The sequence below is a fragment of the Tympanuchus pallidicinctus genome, unplaced genomic scaffold (assembly GCF_026119805.1).
Source record: "Tympanuchus pallidicinctus isolate F22 unplaced genomic scaffold, pur_lepc_1.0 scaffold8, whole genome shotgun sequence".
In the NCBI taxonomy this organism is placed as follows: Eukaryota; Metazoa; Chordata; class Aves; order Galliformes; family Phasianidae; genus Tympanuchus; species Tympanuchus pallidicinctus.
Genome location: NW_026294802.1, coordinates 34,596,523 through 34,617,208, shown reverse-complemented (window position 1 = coordinate 34,617,208; position 20,686 = coordinate 34,596,523). Strand labels below are relative to the sequence as shown.

The following is a 20,686-nucleotide window of genomic DNA, read 5'->3' as shown; positions in this document are numbered from 1 at the left end:
ATAAATAATCTGTGGAAAATAGCACAGAGGGAAGAAGGGGGAATTTGAGATTACTGGCACAACAGGCAGCCATGAGTCACAGAGACTTCAACACTTTGGGAAAAAATGTGCCTGTATCTTACGAATCTGGCACTCTTAAAACAGCACCTGGAAAAACAAAATGATATCCAGAGAGATTAGAGACACACGTAAGTTTCCTTTTGAAAATGAGTTATGACACAACATCTACGTTTTTCTGCGCACGGGAAGAAGTGCTGAAGTTGATAGTGACAGAAAGTCCAAACATCTTACGTCTGTTCCAAGATGCCTGCTAAATATATCTGTATCTTCCCTTTCCTTTGTATTTGTACTATGCTACGAAAGAATGTACTTCATACTACTAAAGAAAAAGCCACACCCTCGCGTTACAGTTCTCAGCAACTTATTTTAATACAGAAAACAATCGGACCTGTTACAAGTTCGGTCCTTTCAGAAAGCAGTGAAGTGGGCAGGAAAACCCACTACGATCATCACATCAGATACCACATCAGATACTTCACAGAGGAAGTGAACATACTATTTTTTTGAAATAAATTATCCATTTAGAATAAATAATTGGAGACAAGTGGCCCATAAATAATTTACAATATACAAGAGTACACCACCTGTGTCAAAAATATTTTATGTAGTTAGACAAATATTGTTAAAACTGCTTGATAGTTGGAAATCTTTTAATTTGAAGCAGAAAGTAGACAATGAAAAAGAATTTAAGACAACTACGGAATGGAGGTTTTAGATATGTCCATATGTTTGGAGATCCCCTTATAAGCCTAATGTTTTCCAACATGTAAGATAGAAAATGGAAGATTGATTTTATCCCTTGGTTTCACGCCATGACAAATTCCATGACAAATACCACCACATCTGTAAATGGCAGTGTATAACCAGTCTTAGTTCTACCCTGTTTTCATTGCAAACAAAGGAGCCCAATCACATACAGGTATTTCACTACACTATCTTTGCCTCACATACTCTGTTTCTAAACAATCCAAGTAGGTCCTTCCTTTCTACTTGCAGTTATTTCTCCTTCTATGCTATCTAGGTAGGAAGTTTCATTTGGGTAGAGGAAAAGAAAGAAGACTGATTTCTCAGTCATCTGTTATGGAAATATCACAGACAGAAGTGTGGCAAGTTTGTGTGGCTGGAGCATATTTAGTACAGACATAATTTTGTTATAAGTTTTAAAATGCTGATGCTTCTGTTTTCCAAGCAGCACTTTGGTAGAAGCTTATATATTGAACAAATTTGGGCCCAAGCCACCAAAAGGTAATTTCATATTGCTTAAAAATCCATTTAAAATCAGAAAATGGAAAAACATAAATTTTCTTGTACATCTCTTTTCTTAATCTTCCTAAATCTAAAGCAAAACCTTAACAACAACAATTTACAAGGGCTGGGTATTGAAGTCACCTTCCATCTGAGTTTTGGCAAAACTGCAAGCAACTCGAAAGATTTTTGTAAGGCTCATACAGCCTCATTAGTAGGCACAGGTACAAGGCTCCATCTATAAGGACATCTTAGTGCCATCTATATTACCACGTGTCTTTCATAGTACCTACAAAAAAAAAGACAGTTTCATACAAATGAGAACAAACCTTCAAATAAAATTATTCTCCCATGAGTCTGTGATCTCTTTAAAAAGAAATAACGGTACCATAATGAAAAGAGAAATCAAGTATGACCAAATTACCTCAATTTAACCCAAACATGCATGCTTACATTTTTTCTACAAAAGTATTAATTGTAAATACTTTCTCTAGTAAAACAGGAAGAACAGCATTTCTGAAGTTCTATAATTTGACTGGCCCTACTTTACTGTTTACTTACTATGTCTGCAGAAAAAACAGTGTTTCTAAAACTAGACAGCAATAAAGACTTACAGGCTGGATACAGGTTTCTACATTTAAGGTGTATATAACCTTACAAAGCAAGTACTGAAATGCTTCAGAATATAACTGGTTTCTGCCATAGTAATTAATTTTCCAGTCCCCTTATCTGCCTCTAAAGGTTTTACAATGCAGGTCATCTTCTGAAACTTAAGAAATAGGTGTGATAGAATTGAAATAAAATTGAAAAACAGCAAGTACTCTGGAGAGTTACTTAATGTAAGCTACTCAGCACTTCTGGTCTTTTTTGATGTTTTCTAGAGTGCTCACTTGTTATTTGGAAACAGAGTTGAGGGTGAGAGGCTTGAAAATTTATATTCTAAACATTTAAAGTGGACTATGGCATAACACAGTATATTCTGGTGTTTATAATATGCTAGATAAATGCTTCTTGAAATAAGCAAATAAGAATTTTTATTCTACAATTAGTTTCATTATTAACCTTTTGATTCTAATCCAACAAACTAAAATGTAATTGGAAGGGTTGCTGATAATGCTCACGTTATGTTTATTTTCCAAAATGGTTCACTGGGTTTCAAACAGTGCCCTTGCATGCATACACCATATTCCAAACAGTAATTTTCTCAAGACAAGCAGAAAAGAATAAAGCCAAGTGAAAGAATTTGTAAATATAGACGGTATAAGTAAAAAAAAAAACCACCCTCATGACAAATTGATATAAAATTTGTATTTATGTAAAAAAAATAATGTATTGCATACTGTTATATCAGTCAGTAACAGTATTCACCTTCACAGAGATTTCTAGATTCTCAGTCTTCAAAAGATCACACATAACAAGGGAAACAAACAAATTACACGTGAGGCAGACTTTCTTTTTGGCATTCCACAGATTTACACCCTGAGCCAGCAGGGAGACAGGTGCAGAACACAAACTCTGCTTACAATCGAGTGCGCTTCTGTACTGCTAAAGCTTATGTGGATCTGCGATTCCAAACCAGTCTGCCTTTGTCAAAGAAAGAGCCACAAACATTAAGCTTCTAAAATGGAGTCAGAATGAAGGCGCAAGTCAGCAAGTAGATCCTCCAAGGTTCATCACACAGGAGCTTTTCTGGAATCCGAAAAACTCACTTCATAAAGGCTTCATCTCAGGTTATGAGTTCAATTCAAGTACACTTACAAATATATTTAATACCATGCATGTTTAAATAGTATTTTACCATAACATTAGAAGTCAATCATCTTTTCCTATGCTTTTCTCTTTTAACATTTGCCTTACATAAACATTAATTTTTTTCCATCAAGATACCTACAGAAAGCTTAATCCTTAACTGTTGTAAATCACTAACAGCCTATTCAATATTCATATAATCATGCAGTCAAGGGTCTGGCCCAAAACTATTTTAAATCCATGTTATTTGAAAAAAACAAAAACAAAAACAAAAACATGGTAATAGGATATATTCTCTAAAGAAAACATCTAATATACAGTCTGATGAAACATCAGAACTTTTACCACAGCCCTTCAATTTTAGGTACTAAATACTCCATCATGTAATGATTCTTAGTAAGAAAACACAGAGCCAGCTATCCACCATCCACCTTTTTTTTTCCTACTTCCAAAACATCCTATAAAGCTGCAAAACATTTTTTTTTTAAAGTATTCTATGAAAAATATCTTCATATTGTTGCAAAAATACAGAACCTCTCAATTCAACTATATCATCTAGACAAGAGGGCTCAACAATATTGAAACAAATTCTCAATATCTACAGACAGAAAACTAGTATCTCATACTAGCTATTCATTTATAAGAAAACTGTATTCATAGTGTGCAGTTTATATCAAAGGTAAACACAGCAAGATTGTCAAAACAGTAACCCAACATGTATAAGAGATGAATATATAAAGGCACATACAGATTGTCAATGATTGTATTGTATTTCTTTGAAAACAGAGTATTTTCTGCACTTGTAAACAACTTTGTGATCACACCTTTAAAGTGAGGTTAGTGCTGCTGACTCAGTTATTGCTACATTCACAGTTTAAATGAATTTTAGACAATGAGGTACACTTCCAAATAGAGCCATTTTCATTTCTCCCTTGTTTGTTTCATCATCAGAGATAATTGAATTATGTAGACTAAACCCACTGACCATAGAAATCAATAGCATCTAAATCATCAGATCCAGCAGTAGCAGTGATTAACCTTCAAAAGAGAAAAAGGTCACCCTTGCAGGAAAAAGGAGTTCCTGTTCTTCATTATGTGAATATTTTCTTCATTTTTATGTACGCTAGTAAACTTTTATCTGGGCACATTAAGAGCCAATTCAAGCCATACTGTTGCACTTTCTGACCAGTACATTAACTCAGTCTCTTGATTTAAGAGCTTGCAGTTTTAATCAACTTCCCTTTGATCTTCTGATAGACAAGTCTTTTATGCTTTTTTTCAGCTGCTTTATGAACACTTCGTACACTCTCCCACAGTATGTATGCACTGTTTTCTGTAGTTCCAGTTCTAGGGGCTGCAACAGTGAACGAACCAGATCATCTCCAAATGAATACTGTAAAGAGCATAAGAAAAGATTTAATGTCAGTAATACAAGATTGACATACATTATTACTCAGAGTTACTAAAGAATTTTATAGAAATGGCTTTGAGCATCATATTTGGTTTTATACAGTAGTGAATGGTTTCAAGAAAATAATCACTGAACTACACAATATACTCAAACACTTTCAACAGTCTGCCAAAAGGTGAATTTTTGCTTGTTTCTAAATAAGCAGATGAATATACCCCAAAGAAGCATATGGGAAATTTAAAGTTATATTTTTTAATGAAAAAATTACCAATTTTAAATGGTTTCTGCTTATTTCTTGACCAGTAACTTTCCTGAATGAAATACAACTTTAAGGAACACAACTCTTTTCCATCTGTACAATAAAATAACAGCATGAGGAGTAAGTAGGACTACTGAAAGCAGAAAGCTTCATTAAACTGAATGATGGTCAAGCACATACTGTGCTTAACATGGACATGAAATAAAGAAGTCATTAACGCTACATTGCAATATTGTTATAAACAAATGAAAAACTAAACAGTATTTCAAACTAACCTAATTTTGTTCACCTTATTACCACTGGATCAGCAGTGTTTCATACACTTTCTCTGACATATACATAAAGCAAATGGGAACGTAAATAAAAACAAGTAATTTTTTCTTCTGTTTTTGACAACACTCAAAGGAAACAAAGAAATTGTACCTTTATGGAAACACATTCACTTTCCCTGCAATGTATTCTCAGACCCCCAAAAGTACTTTTTCTCATTTTTATATCCATATGACAACACGTAATAAAGCACCACTAAAATATACTATTGATTTTTGAAGGTTATATGCATACAATAGCCTGCTACATTAAAATGTGCATCAGTGCTACATTTTACAGCACTTCAGTGAGCATATCAATGCAGTGATAAATAGTTTATGAGATGACTTATTTGCAGAATGATAAGAAGTCACTGTACTAAGCATTTAAGTGAACAGTAACATGTTTATACCTTGAATCTCTAACAAAGTTCAAAACACTGCATAAAAAGTATTGTCTATCCTCCAAATCCAGCTACCATTGAATGTTAAAACATTGCAGTAAGTATGTGCAAACTTTGGGAGGAAAAACATTTTTTCTTCTTCATTTTAAAACCTCCAGGAAAGTTAAACTTCAGTGGTCTCCATATGTCTATAAAGTTTACAAGATGTACTCACTAAGGGGATGGGAACAGTCTTTCAAATAAACACTATGCAGGTACAGGCAGTGTTTTAGAATCATAACCTAAATTCAGTCTGTACAATGTTAAAATCGATGTTAGTCACAAAATGAATACACTGGAAATCCATACAAACAGTAAACCCAAAATCAGGGAAATGTCTAAAACTTACTTCAAAGGGAAAGAATTACATTGTTGCAATAAAGGCAAATTTTGCACAACTAAATGCTGAACACACTTACATTTTTTATTGCTTCATACACAGCCCTAAAAGTTGGTTGTTTATCATCATGGTAAACACCTCTGTTTCCATGAAGAATAAATATACCTTCTTCTTCAGCTTCCTTACAATTGCTTCCATAAATGCAGTGGTCAGGCCGATAATTCCATTGGCAAGGAAAGATATACAGACTTTCTGTGCAGAAAAAAAATAATAATAATTCGATTAAGTATCAAAATTGTTGCTGGGGACACATTCATTTTTCTCATTTTACATTAATAGTGCTTCATGAATTTCTCTACAGTTGTTCTAAAACCTAACAACAAATCAAACTATAGGACATTTCAATTTTGCTTATCAATGAAAAGACTGTTTCTTAGATAAGGAAAAGCAAACAACCATTAAAAAGTCTACTGAATTCTTCCACCGAAAGGTTTTCTAAATCATTTTTCTGGATTTCTGATCATACAAAACATCAGCTTTGTCACATTAGACTTAAAATCAATGTGGATTTACCTGGATTGTGAAAAAACATTATGTTCAACAGATCCTGATCACCCCACGTTATGTTCAACTTGTACTTCTTCAGCAGAGGCATAAGAATTTCTCCCCAGCGTAACCGGACTGTTGTCATATCATTCTATGAGACAGAAGAAGGCTAAAGAGTCATCCATTCAGGTTAGCTATGCTAACAAAGAAGGCAATGCCCTATAGAATCGCATCATTTGCTTCTCAAAGCCACAAATCTCAAATGATTTGCACGTGTTTATGTATTTATTCCTATTGAAGAAATGACTGCACAGAGGGAAAACACAGCTAAACCACTTCCAATATACTTTATTTCTTATTATCTTATGATAAGCAAAATTGTATGCATCTCCTACTCCTGCCTTGATGAGTTCTCAAGATTTCCTTTTAAAACGTCTTCTAAGAAATATCAAATTATTTTTTGTCTTATAGGTTTCTGTACAGCAGTAAATTCAATACAAAACCAGATTTCAATTGATGTGTGCCAAGTACACTGGCACTGCTGAAACTTCCACACTTCAAGCAATTTCTTGTTCTTTACCAAAAAACTGCGAGCATACATACATTTTATAGTTAACTTTAAAAATTTCAAAATGGATCAATATAAAATTAATTATTTAATATTCCCAAACACACACAGGCAGAAGGATATGCATAAAAAGTAATGCATAAAAAACATAGACATTCTTCAAAAGTTTTCCAAAGAATTTTCCTAGAGTTGAATCTTCTTTTTTTTTATTTTATATTATTTTTTTATTTTTTTTATTTCAACAGCAAAGGCACAACTTTTCCCTAGCAAAATGCAGCATGACTAAACCAATAGCTGTTACTTATTTCCCAAACTGTTGGTTAATTACCATTCAGAAGATAAACTTCTAAGGCTTGGGTTAGGAGATGATGTTTAGAGTAAGCTGGCCTGTGCTGAACTTCACATTACCAAGAAGAGGTTACTACATGCAGCATAAAAGTCATATATATTCTAAAGCTATTTTCTTATCTTTATACCACATTTAAGCTCAAATAGAACAGAACAGGAACAAGGTTGCTCACTCTGTGCCTTCTATTTTAGTTCAGAGAGAGAGGATGCAATAACAAGACATCCTAAAGAGAGAAAATTCCAGAGCAAATACAGGATTAGCCCTTGATTCTTATTAACCAAGTTGAGAATTTTTTAAAAAATTGAACTTCAGCATTGTTTGGGATTTGTATCCAAAAACACCATGTTACAAAGCAGAAGAGATTACCTGGGGTACAATATTCAGTTTTAGAACCACAGCATCAAAGGCTTTCCCCTACTAGCTTTCTTCTAAGAAACTAGAAAGCACCTACAGCAACAGTTTCTGTTTTAGTTTTTCTTCAAATCAAGTCAGCCATCAAATATGGAAAGCTTTTGGAACGGAAGATTAAAAAAAAAAAAAAGATGAAATACAATCAATTTTCAGACAGAAATTAATAAAAAAAAAAAAGATCTATAGTTTATATTATGTAAGAAGCCAAACTGAATGATACCATGGTCCCTTCTGGCCTTAAAAATTTATGACTATGGCTGCTTCCAAGTACTTGACAGGATCAGGCATAAGAAATGCACAAGAGAATTCTTCTCTAGCAAGAATAATAATTAGGCTCTGTGCAATGTGATTAAACAGAAGAAGATACAGCCTAAGCCTTCCAAAAAGCAAATCTACTAGACTGAAGCACCATGTATAAAGATTACTGCCTCACTTGGATTTTGCCATCCACAAAATATTGATCAAAGGTTTAAACTTGCACTCGATGCTAAGAACGGTGAGCTAATTTAATTCTTAATTTATTCTTAAATCTATTAATTCTTAATTCTAATTTAATATGTTAATCATAGCAAGAGAGTATAAAGAACTAAAAAATAAAAATAATTTTTAGAAGATTTAGAGCAACCCATAAATATATTACTTTAAATTGTCAAAACAATTAATTCATAAAATTTTCATTTAGCTTGCACAGTTATTTAATAATACTGAAATACAGAGTATATCCCAAGGAGATAAAAAGCAGGTAACAGCATACATCACATTGCCAGATGTCCAGAAGCAACAGTACTTGACAAATAGTGCTATTAGATTTAAGAATTGGAAATTCTAATATTTCAATAACCTTTGCATAAATAAAGAAGTTACATATTAATTTATTAGCATGGATGCACAGTGAAGCCAGCATAAGAATCACTGTGTAAGAAAAATTGCTTGCATTTCTTGAATTGAATTTTATAACATCGTTCTGCACAACTCCACTTGTAGTGAGGTCAGAGTGAGAAACAGAATCCTCGAGCTCAACCCAAACCAACACAAGAATTATTTTTCAAAAGTTACCCAGGTGAATATAAAAGAAGTAACCATCGTTATCATTAAAAGATTCTAAAATATAAACTACGTTTCCAATATCCAAAAAATTACCAAGGAGGTTGAAAAGATTTAAGAAGCAGCATAGAAAACATTCTGTGGTATTTTAAAATGCCATCAAGCTGTTACAGACAAGTTCTACAAACCTTCCAGATCTCAGCTTTTTTGAATGGAACAAAACAATTACAAACTTTGAGTGGTCCTGTGTGAAGCCACAAACTGGGACTCCACGATCCTTGTGGGTCCCTTCCAACTCAGAACATTCTCTGATTTCATGGTACTTACAAACAAAATACACCAAAGTGCACTAAGAAATTCTTTTGAGTATTTTGGAGTTAGACGCTTTGCTTTCATCAGCTTGGTCATGGCTGGTTTAGAAAGGCTCCCAGAGTACTTCTGTCTAACTAAAGCTGATGTCAGTAAAGCTGTCATACTCAGCTGGCAGCAACCTAGTATTAACCTTCCTCTTAATACTGTTAGGAGAACATAAAGTTGAGGAAACATACTCAAATCATACAGTATTACCTACAGAAACTGAAGCTGCAGATCCACAATCACTGACCATTTTATAATTTCATTAATGTCATATGAGAGGAATTTCTTCTGGTGGTTACATAACTCCATCCTGTTCTTGCCTCAAAACTGTAGTGCTTAACCCTTGAGGTTTCTTCATTATTATTATTATTATTATTATTATTATTATTATTATTATTATTAGTGACCTGATTTACTTCACCGAATCAGCAGAACATATTCTTTTCTCTATCAAATTTAATTGGTTCATGGAAGGATCCAACAAACAACAGAGGTTAGGACAAAGCAATCAAGAAAAGAAGCAAAAACCTACTGAAAAGAGCTTACTATGTTTCTCAGAACTACAGCCTCAAGCCATACAGAGTGGTCACAGAAATTGTGCTCAGGTTTTATAAATTCTCTGCTGTTTGTTTAAAGCATACCCATGAATCTTGCCCTTCTATACACTATCTAGAGCTACTTTGCTTGAGGCTTGTTTGATTTTGTACGTTTGTTCCTTTCTGTGGGTGATTATGTCTCAAGCATTATATATAACATTAAGTATAGCAATGCCTAAGTCTCCTTATGTATTTGAAAAAGATCACTGCTCTCTTTTCATGTAGCCTCACTTGTCTAGGACTTTCTGTTAAAGCACCACATTGCTATGTTATTGGCTACGTCCCTTTCAGTTTGTAAGTGTCTGTGTCTATAGAATGGTTCATTTGGAAGGGAATTTCAATGATCATTCCATCCCTCTAGTAAATCAACAGCACCTCCCTGTTCAGTATCATTAGCAAACCTGCTACAGATGTATTCCACTTCTGCATCCAGATCACTGATAAAAATGTTGCACAAAACTGATCCTCGAGAACATCACTAGTGAACACCCGACAGCCAGATGAAAACCCATTTACCACAGCCTTTTGAGCTCTGCCATTCTGACATTTTATCACCCAGTGCAGCACTAACTATTCATCTCACAGTTGAACAGAAGATGCTTTGCCCAAAAGATGCTGTGGGGACAGTATCAAAGCCTTACTGAATTCCAGAAAGATTACATTCACCAAGCATATACAAATATACCTCCTAAATGTTCTTGCACATTTTACATTCCCATTCTCAACTTCTGCTTTGCAAAGAAAATGACAGGCACTGTCCATATAAAGTTTCTTTACCAGTTTGAGCCTTATCTTTGGCTATGCAATGTAAAATAATCACACTACATTCATGTGTATGCACGTGCATATAAGCAGTGCATTTGTTTTTACTGTATGCATGCACACAGTCTCATAAAACACACAAAAAAGAAATAAGAAAGTAGAACTAGGCACTATTAGACACCATAGGCAAATAGCTAGGATGCTTTTCTAAAACGATTAGAGAGCTCTAAGAAGGCTGAGTTTAGAATAACTAAGATAACTAAGTGAATAAAAGATAACTTAATTCTGGTCTGAGACATTAAGCTACATCTTTTCTTCTACCTGGGTGAGCAGAAAATGGCAGAAAATGTTCTAGTACCATTGGCTAATGTCCAGTTTTTTTTATTATTCGTTTTCTGGTTTCTTAAAAATTTTACAAATCAAGCAAGAATCTTAAAGGTCTCAAGCAACAAAGTCTTCAATTTTATTCCAAAGAAACTACAATAAAGAAGGAAGCCACATATTCAAATCTATCATATTGGAGGGATATCCTGACCCAGAACTTCCACTGTTCAGATGTGAAAGAAGTCTAAGGCAGATTTTTGAAGACATAAAGCTTCCAAAATATTATGTCTACTTAAGGTCTTTGTTGATTCTCCTGAATGAATATAAACAAATGTTGACCATTCTATAAGAAAATGAAGCATTTTCTATTTCTGACATTACTTAACTAGAGTAGGTAAGAAATGAGACACAACATGGGTCGGTACTTGCAAGGTTCAAAAGCAACAAATCCTAGAATGGTGTGGATTGGAAGGGACCTTCACAATCACTGCTTCTCACCTCCTGTCCTAGGCAAGGTTATCAACCACCAGTGCAGGCTTCCCAGGGCCCCATCCAACCCGGCCTTGAGTGCCTCCAGGGATGGGGCATCCACAGCTTCTCCTGGAAATCTGTTCTGGTGCCTCACCACTCTGTGCAAAAAAAATCCCCCCTAACATCTAACCTAAATCTCTCCTCTTTAGAATTGTTCCCCTTGTTCTACTGCTATCTGACCACGCAAAAAAGTTGGCCTGCCTTCCATTCACAAACTCCTTTTAAGTACTGGAAGGCCACAATGAGCTTTACCCCAGAGCCTCCTCCAGGCTGAACAAGCCCAGCTCCCCCAACCTTTCTTTCACAGGAGAGGTGCTCCAGCTCTCTGATCACCTTCGTGGCCCACCTCTGGACCCACTCCAACAGCGCCACATTTTCCTTGTGCTGGGGGCCGCTGGCCTGCATGCTGTACTCCAGATAGAACCTCACAAGGGCAGAGCAGAGTGGGACAATCACCTCCCTCTCCATGCTGGCCACCCCTCTTTTGATGCTGCCCTGGGTACAGATTGCTCTCTGAGCTGCTGCACACACCGTTGGCTCATGTCCAGTTTTTCATCCACCAGACCCTGTAAGTCCTTCTCTGCAGGGCTGCTCTCACAGAGTTCTCCCAGTCTGTGCTCATATCTAGGATTGCCTCATCCAAATGCAACACCTTACACTTGCATATGCTGTTGCTGCTGGCCAGGGGTATTAGTACAGACCTTACCCCTGAATTTAGTTTCCCTCTCTTCTAAAGGTTCAAGACTAGAAGCTCCTTTACTATCAGTACCAAGTGAAGCCATACACTCAGGCCTACTGTGTATAGTCTCAACTCCACTAAATTCTTTTCAAAGTTTTGCTGCACAGCCTATTTTTCAGATCAAGCAATTCTCCTTACAAGACATTCAAGGTACCTGAAGATGAAAACAGATCTATTGAGAACAGCAGTGTCTGTAAGAAAGCCTCTGCATCTCAAGGCTCTGTGATACACCACAAGCTTGTGGCACCACACTGTACATAGTAGGGGAACATAAGCTTAATAATCCCAGATCTGAACGCTCTCTAGGCCAACATCTCAATCATTAATTTCTCTTTAAGAGAAACTGATTTTCTGCTCAGATGTTTCCCAGGCTTCACTGCCATTGACAAGAAAAGAAAATGACTGAGCACTGTAATACCTAGGTTTCAGATGCAGCTTTCTCTCTAGATATCTTCAAACCATTCCTACTGGGCTGAGCATGCCTACACCAAGTCTGATACCACAAGACACTTCTCCAGTGTGCTCAACAGGAGGTAGCAGCATAGGTTAGAAATCATGAGGCAGTGTTCCTCCTGAAACAATTATGAAAAAAGCCTGCCAGTACCAACAAATATCCACTGATATATAAGTTGGCCATTAGCAGTGAAGTCTGAACTAAAGTCTTAGCAAGTCAGCCACTTTAGAGAGAGTAGCTATCCTTACAAATTCACAGCTTGAACAAATAGCAAATACACTTTCAGGCATGTATAACAGAGGTAAAACACCTGGAATGAATATCAACAGATATTCATTTTTTATACAAGAATCTGAATGATACAGACAACATTATAAACCAAAGAAGGCATATCAAAATACTCCTACTGAGCAATAAAATCTGTGTATGTTACATCATGCATTCAAGAATTAGATCTGTTTCTTGCTCAAGACAATCAGACTCAAAAAAAAGAGTGAGAAAAGTAGGGGAAACAAAGACACAGAAATGGAAGATATAAGAATTAATGCAAGAAACAAGTTCTCAGCAACCATGTTAAAACCTGCATACTGAAAAGGTACAGAAAACACCTATTTTTTTCCTCTTACTTCTGTATTGAGCAAGAGGTACAGTAGCTACAGTTACAGCACAGGAAAGTTACAGCTATGTTACAGCTACATACTACACCTACTGATAACTTCACACTTGAACTAAACTGTTCTTTATTTTTCTTATATTCTCAGTATTTTCAAAACCAAAAGGCATTAAAAGCACTTTACGATGGAAGCTAAATATTTCTTAAATTGGAGATGGGGAAAAAAGTAACAACCGTAGCAAATGTGCAGCATCAGAATGTCTGAATGGCCAAAGGAGCCAGGCTGAAGGTGTTCCACACCTTCCTGTGTCAGTTGCATATTCTGGTCTCCTAATGGAGGCAAGGGTTCAAATCCCACTTCTGACATCACTTTTAGCTAGCAATAGGACGAGAGGGAATAGCTTCAAGTTGTGCCATGGGAGGTTCAGGCTGGATATTAGGAAAAGCTCCTACAGAGTAGTCAGGACTGGAATGGGCTGCCCAGGGTTGAGTCATTATACCTGGAGTGTTCAAGAAACCTGTAGATGTGGTACTAAGGAAAATGATTTAGTGGGCAACACTGATGATAGGTGAATGGTTGGACTAAAGCAGGCATGTCCAATCTGCAGCCTGTGGACCACACTCAGCCTGGCACAGCTCATAATCTGGCCAGCCCCCAGTGGTCGCTCTTCCCTACTGAGTGGCTAGGTGCACACCCATCACTCATAACACCCAAACACTGTGTGATATCAGCACTGTCTAGGCTGAAAGCAGGGCACAGGGAAGGAGCAGTGCAGTGCTAACTCAAGTTACGGCAAATTGTCTGTAATTTTGATACATTGGCTAAACACAGTCCTGTGAACAGCAAAAAAACCAAGCAGCTGTGCTTTCAGTTTTGATAAAGGAAATTGAGAATAGGTTTCAAGGTCACAAAAAAAAAAAAAAATCATCAATTTATGCTTGCGACACCATTTTCAGTCGACAAATCTGCAAATTTTCAAACTGAATGTATAAATATTCAACTCCAAAATTTGATCATTGTAGCTCTATATATTTTACAACAGTAGCTCCAAAAGTAATTCCTCATATTCTATTCTGTTGGCCCACAACATCACAGGCAGATGTTGGTGGTGCAGCAGTAAAGGTTGAACCTTCCTGCCAATATCCCATTACATTCTGTTGCCATGAGACAGATGGCAGCAGAGGAGCAGTCTGACCAAATGGTGTCTGACATGGATGTACATATGAAACAAAGGTGTGTCATTTAATTCCTCCATGAAAAAAAAAAAAAAAAAAAAAAATGTCTGTTGACATTCATTAACACTTGCTGAACATTTTTGGAGACCAAACAGCGAATGTGAGCACAGTGGTGCATTTTAGCAGTGATGACAGTGCCAGTGGGTCTCTTCCACTGGTGCAGGCTTTGATGAGCATGGTATGCAGCCTCTTGCTCATCGCTGGTGAAAATGCATAGCTAAGGGTGTTATAAAATACTGCTCTGTTGCTGAGAATTTGCTCTATCAAGCAGAGTTATTGTACTCACTGTATCTGTGGCAGTTCCCATGGAAATTAATAAAAGGCATTACTTTCGGAGTGTATATGCAGCCTAAACAATTCCTCTTTACTCAGTGTGGCAGAGGCTAGCCAAATGGTTGGGCATCCACTGACTAGATGATCTTAGAGGTCTTTTCCAACTTCAACAATTGATTCTAAAATGATTCTAAATGTATGTTGTCACTCTTAAGGTGTACCTTCCCCTAGTTTTTGACTGCATGACTGTTTTCCCTAATCAGACTTCTTCCCATCTTCATGCAGTTTTGTTCCCGTGGTTGTTCTCAGCTTCTTGTGTGGTTTGCTGTGTTTTGTTTTTGTCTTTTTTTTTTTAAAGTATAAAGTAAGACAGTAGCATAATTATGCATCACTGCTTTTGTACTTGTCAAGTATACAGGGAAAAAAAACCTGTGAAGCAACTACTACTTCTTGTACTGGACATGTTGCTTTACCAAATATTTACATGACATAGTTATTTCTCTACAGAAACTAAGAACGCAAAGTAAATCAAAGGTACTTAAGATGATTATCAGCTGGTTAAGCTTTCAAAGATCAAAATTTAGAAATGGTACAGTTAAAATAACTTACTAAATGTTTTAGCACCACCTCCTGGTAGTATTACTACATACACACATTCTTAAAGTTAGTTAATAATACACATAAACTGTTTTCTGAAAGCTTTGAAGTGAAGAAAAGCAGGAAACTATCTACTGACAAACATAATTTAAAGCTACTGATTATATCCTGTCACATGATATTCAAGAAAAAAAATTAAAACAATCAAGCAGACTTACAAATCAAGAATTTATCTTTAGATACCGCTTTAAATACAGCTTTTTTAGATCACCGTTCCAGTTACAAGAAAATATTTGTCCCAGATGAATTTGGGATGAAAATACTGTCCCAGATGAAATAGAAACAGGAATTTGCAATTAAAAGATGTATGAAAACAAACTGCAATAAACCCAATATACATACCTTGAAATACTTTCTTCTGATCCGTGTCATATTCATCAACATGACTCCAGAGTTTATTCCAGTTGCTCCATAATAGGGATGCCGAGCAAAGCGATTATACCACCCAATACGAGGCTCTTCATGCTCTGGTGCCATTGCAGCAATTTGTGTGGAGTTGAACTTTCTCAGAAAAGACCAAATATCATCAACGGGTCTCAAAAACAGTATGTCAGTATCAACGTACAACAACGAATCCACGTCTTTCAGGATTAACTGAAAAGAAGTGGAAAAGAAGTTTAAAACCCAACTTAACTAATTCAGCTTCTCTTAATAAAACAAACTATGGCAATTTGTACTTCTAATATATTTTTGACACATACAAATAAATTCACCTTAGACTGTCAGTTTGTAAGCAAAAAAAAAGTTATTTCCTCTTCTCTTTTTGAGAATTTCTGCAGACTGAAACAGAGGTTTGCTGTACAACAATAATACAACAGAGCAATGCCAACATTTGCATTTTATATCCTGGTTCTCCTCGGGAGAAGGCTGTAGGCCAAGTAAAACACTGCAATAACAGAACCTCCTAACTTCTGCCCTTTCCCTTGCTTTGATATGCAACTAATCAAACAATGAGGCAAGTGTAAGGAAACCCCACAAGTGACAATGTTCGGGAGATGGCTGCCACTGCTACAGCTCATCTGGCATGAAGGATGATTACCAAAGTCTTAGATGAGCAAATAAAAGGCCGCCGAAAACACTGGTAACAACAGGCTGTTTCTTGTTTTGTTCCTCTTAGACCCATGCAAGCAGGAAACTTAACAAATAAATGAGATGCGTGATAAATCCTATCTCTGAGAGGGTGACATAAGCAACCTACAATAAGCACCAGGAATATAATTACATTATGCAGCAACTGAGAAAGGGAATTGTATTCCAGGGTGTATTACCAGAAAACTTAGAGGTTCTTTAGGATGTCACAACTGACTTCTAGGAGCAGTGGTTCTTGATTTAAAACTAAGCAGAAATAAGATTAGCAAAATGCTTGATGCTTCTGTATTTGTAACACAATAAACTTACTGGCAAGAATAGCCTTTGTGAAGCACATGGTTTGAACAACTTCTTCCATTCCTTCGCACCTTCTGATGGAAATGTTATTGGATACAATGTGTAATTAACTTTTCCTTCATATGGGAAGTCATCAAGCTAGATGAAAAGATCACAAAAAATTACATGAGTTCAATGTTACGGGGAATCATATCTTATTAATAATTGAACACAACTGCAACACCTCTTTTCCAAAGCAGAAATGTTTCCTGAACTGCAAAAATCTGTCAGCTACTCAAAATACTTAAGCAAAAAGTGGCACCTGCAGGACACAATGAAGAAAACATCATATCAGATCACATACACAAGAGCAAGTAAAATCCATCAGTATTTACAGGAAGTAAATCCAGACATTTTCTCCCCTTAACTAATTTCCACAGGAAAACCATCAATGAAGTCTTTCCCAATTTAAAATAAGCTTATCTAATTTTACCACAATTCCCTAAAGTATGACATTTTGAGCACAAAAAACAGTAAAACTCTCCAAAGGTATATACCAGTCAGCTTCTAATACTGTCACTCCCGCCAATGTTATACCCATAAACTGGAAGCTGCTAAAATTAGATGTAACCACATCCAACATTTTCACAGAATGAGGTTTCCTTTTGCTTAGACAAAATAAAGCTGACTCAGAAAGTAAATACAGGGATGAAAAAGGACAGATTTCTTCTTGTAAAATCAACTGCGTTCAAGCTCACACAATAAAACTGGTTTGTGGTCAGAACATCAGGTTTCTATTTAGCAAATTCAAGGTGACAAATCATGAAGTTTGGGTCTGTCTCTGTGAGAAGCCTCAATATCAGCAACTGGCATTTTTTTAAAAGGAAAAAAAACCTTAAAAATCCCCATCCAACACTAGGAAACATTTGCACATTATCTCAGACTTCTTTATTTCTGCCACTACATTCAACTACCACCCAAGTAGCTGATAAATGTTTAAGTATTACTCCAATTGTACATTTATTAAATAAATGTTTTGGGTACTTACTATGTCTCTGAAGCTCTCATGTAATTGATCCTCAGCAAAAATATGAAACTGGAGAGGTTTGATGCTGAAAATAATGGCTGATCTCAACATAGTAACCGTCTCCTCCAGTCTTTCACCACAGGCAACCACTGCGAGATGCACTGTCTCAGAAGGCTCATATGTTTTCATATAATTGTATCTAACACAAAAAGGATTTTTCATTAACATTATTCCTTTCACAGGCTTAAACAAAAGCTCTATTTTTTGCAGAATGTAATTTAACAAAATAACCAATAATGGACAGATAGAACATACAAAACAACTGCATTACACTTCATACTTAAGTTAAATCTGAATTATTCTCTGACCCATTCCTACCACGCCAGCCCATGAGGATGGAAGAGCTACACAGAAACTAGACCACAACAAAACAAGAAGCTTTCCACCAAAATAGCCAGATTAAAAGAAAGACTGCATTAAGTTGCATCAAAACGCAACAGGCTGTCGTCACTTCAGGTCTATACAAGTGTTAGTAATTTTTTCCCTTTTCCCTGCACTCTTAGTGCAGACAGGTAAATATGATACACACAGCAGAGTTAATACCAAAAGTGAACTACCACTATTTTTAAAAAGTTTCATTAACAAATGTTTTTGAGCAAACCACTTGCATTTTGTCCATTCTCTGCTCCAGTAGATACTTATGTCAAAAATATGCTTCAGACCTTCTCCCAGGCACTGGCAAAATGCAGAAGGGTTTCTCCCTCCTGCAGGTGTGCAACATGGTTTGGAAAGAGGAGAAGCTAAGAGCTCAAGAGACTGTGTGGGATGTCCTGGTGTTCCCCATGGTGCCAACAAATCCCTCGGACATCCCAGTCGCATGCAGTGCTCACATCTCTAGGGCTAAAGCACTGCAAGGTGCAGGGCTTGGAAGTCATTTCTCCCTTGTTCAACAGTTACAGTGTGAAGTGCCCGCTATGTATTAGGCAGGGTATATTATTTCATTACAGGGCTAATAAAACTAAGAGCATTTGAAGCTCTCAGAGACTTCCAAGTTGTGAAAACAAAGAATTCTCAAGTCAGAAAAGACTTTGCTAAACTATTGACAGCAGAGAAATGCTCACCCATTCTCAAACAGCTGCCAAAGACAGACATACCCCAAAATGCAAATGAGCAGATCTCATTCTTAGCATAATCTCTACCTAATTTACACAACTAAAACATATGTAAATGTATAAATCTTTTCCTATAAATCAGCAAAATATGCCATGTAAATATGCCTTTTTTCTTTAAGTTATGGAAGATCAACAGACGTTATTTTGAGATCCATGAAGCAAAATACAAGCAACAACATTGCTGTAGAACTAAGTTTGGTACCATAAATAACGTTTGCATTTAAAACAAAACAAAACATTCCAAGCTTTGAAATGGTTCAAAAGGTCTGAAACTACTAAAATCCAGCAACTGAGGGATGTAAGAGGGATAAAACTTAGATTAGAACATATAGTCAATATTAAGTCAAGGTTTGGAACTGTATTCAAAATCACATGGATGAAAGACAGACAGTATTTAGATCCAAAAATGGACATCTAAATGAAGATGCTGGTGTATGAGATTGTGTCTCCCATTCAAACTAATAGAGACCTGATGGGAAGGCAATGGAGCCAGGACAATAATTCATCTTACCTCAAAGTAAATACCTAGGGCTTGATTCAATTGTTTAAGACAGTGTCACTTCATATGTTCCAGAATAGCTCACCCTGACTTCCAGGTGCCAGTCCTTAAGGACAAGGTATCTCAAAGACTGTGTTATATCTGTTAGCCCTATGTAGATGTCAAAGATATCCTAGTGCTTCTCTATTAACATCAGCCATTTATCTCTTAGCAACTTACTGGCTGATCACCTGGGTCACACTATTTTCTTTCAATTTTAATGACAGTTTAAAGCCACTTGACACAAACACATCAACACAGACATTCGGAAGATTCAATCCACAGACTAAATCCTTTCAGGGGTCCTGCAGCAAAACCTGAAATATTAGTTCAGTTTAAAAGAGAGAGAAAAAAAAAAAAGCATAACCTTTAAATACAACCGAGGCATGAACATTCAGACCTTTATACCTAAAGCTAATCTAAACATTACACCATGTAGTATGCAGCTGATGCAAAACAAGCTGAATGTGATGAGGGTAGCTGAAATCCACAAATAAATACACCACTGCAGTCTGAACAAGCTGCAAGCAGCAGATTAGCCTCATCACTAATCCACTGTAAAGGGAATTACAATAATTAAGCCCTCAAGTCATGAGAGCCTACACTGATATTGCAAGGTCATGTGATAAATAATGGCACTACCTATACAAACTGCATAGCTGAAAGCCAAGTTCCTGAACCACACGGAACACAGCTTTCCATGAATAAAGTATGATGAATATTACACCAAAGCAGCCCTTAAACACAGCACTGAGATTCAAAGACTTTTTCTAACCTAGTCACACTGCAAATAAAAGAACATTTCAAACCACACAACAAAAAAAATGTTTGCTGTAATGTTTTCGCAGTCACTTTGCCCACATCTAATCTGTTTCATGAGCTTATGAGCTCATTAGTTCAATTTTCTCAAATCTCTGCTTAAAAATGATTTTTTCAACTCTGAAAGAAATTGTGTGAAAAAGTGAAAGCCACTTGCACTTAGAAAAAGAACAAACGAGCCTAGTGAAAATGTGTTTTCATTTTCAGTATAAAAGGTCAGCAAACAACAGTATTGGTGCAAAAATATTCCCTATGTAAGTTTTCTGATAATTAACATGGAAAAGTTCAAGGAGATTGATTTAGGTTAGATATAAAAAAAAGATCTTTCACAGTGAGGGTGCTGAGGCACTGGAATTGCCCAGTGATGTGGTTGATGTCCCATCCCTGGAGACTTCCAAGGCGAGGCCGGATCAGGCCCTGGGCAACCTGATCTAGCTGTCCCTGTTCACTGCAGGTGAGTTGGAGTAGATGGCCTTCAGAGGTCCCTTCC

At 36.3% G+C, this 20,686-nt stretch overlaps 1 protein-coding gene across 3 annotated transcripts in view; it reads right to left on the bottom strand.

Annotated features, from left to right (window-relative positions):
* Positions 1 to 404: 404 nt before the first annotated feature.
* The window catches only part of GXYLT1 (glucoside xylosyltransferase 1), a 33,978-nt gene continuing 13,696 nt past the window's right edge, over positions 405 to 20,686 (bottom strand). For 2 of the 3 annotated variants that reach the window (XM_052668984.1, XM_052668985.1), the window contains 6 exons: positions 17,689 to 17,866; positions 16,674 to 16,799; positions 15,618 to 15,869; positions 6,389 to 6,512; positions 5,895 to 6,067; positions 405 to 4,447 (listed from right to left, as the gene is read on the bottom strand). In XM_052668984.1, coding sequence (XP_052524944.1) covers positions 4,286 to 4,447; positions 5,895 to 6,067; positions 6,389 to 6,512; positions 15,618 to 15,869; positions 16,674 to 16,799; positions 17,689 to 17,866 — 1,015 coding nt within the window. In that variant the 3' untranslated portion in view covers positions 405 to 4,285. The remainder of the gene's footprint in view (positions 4,448 to 5,894; positions 6,068 to 6,388; positions 6,513 to 15,617; positions 15,870 to 16,673; positions 16,800 to 17,688; positions 17,867 to 20,686) is intronic. The other variant, XM_052668986.1, reaches the window with a different exon arrangement.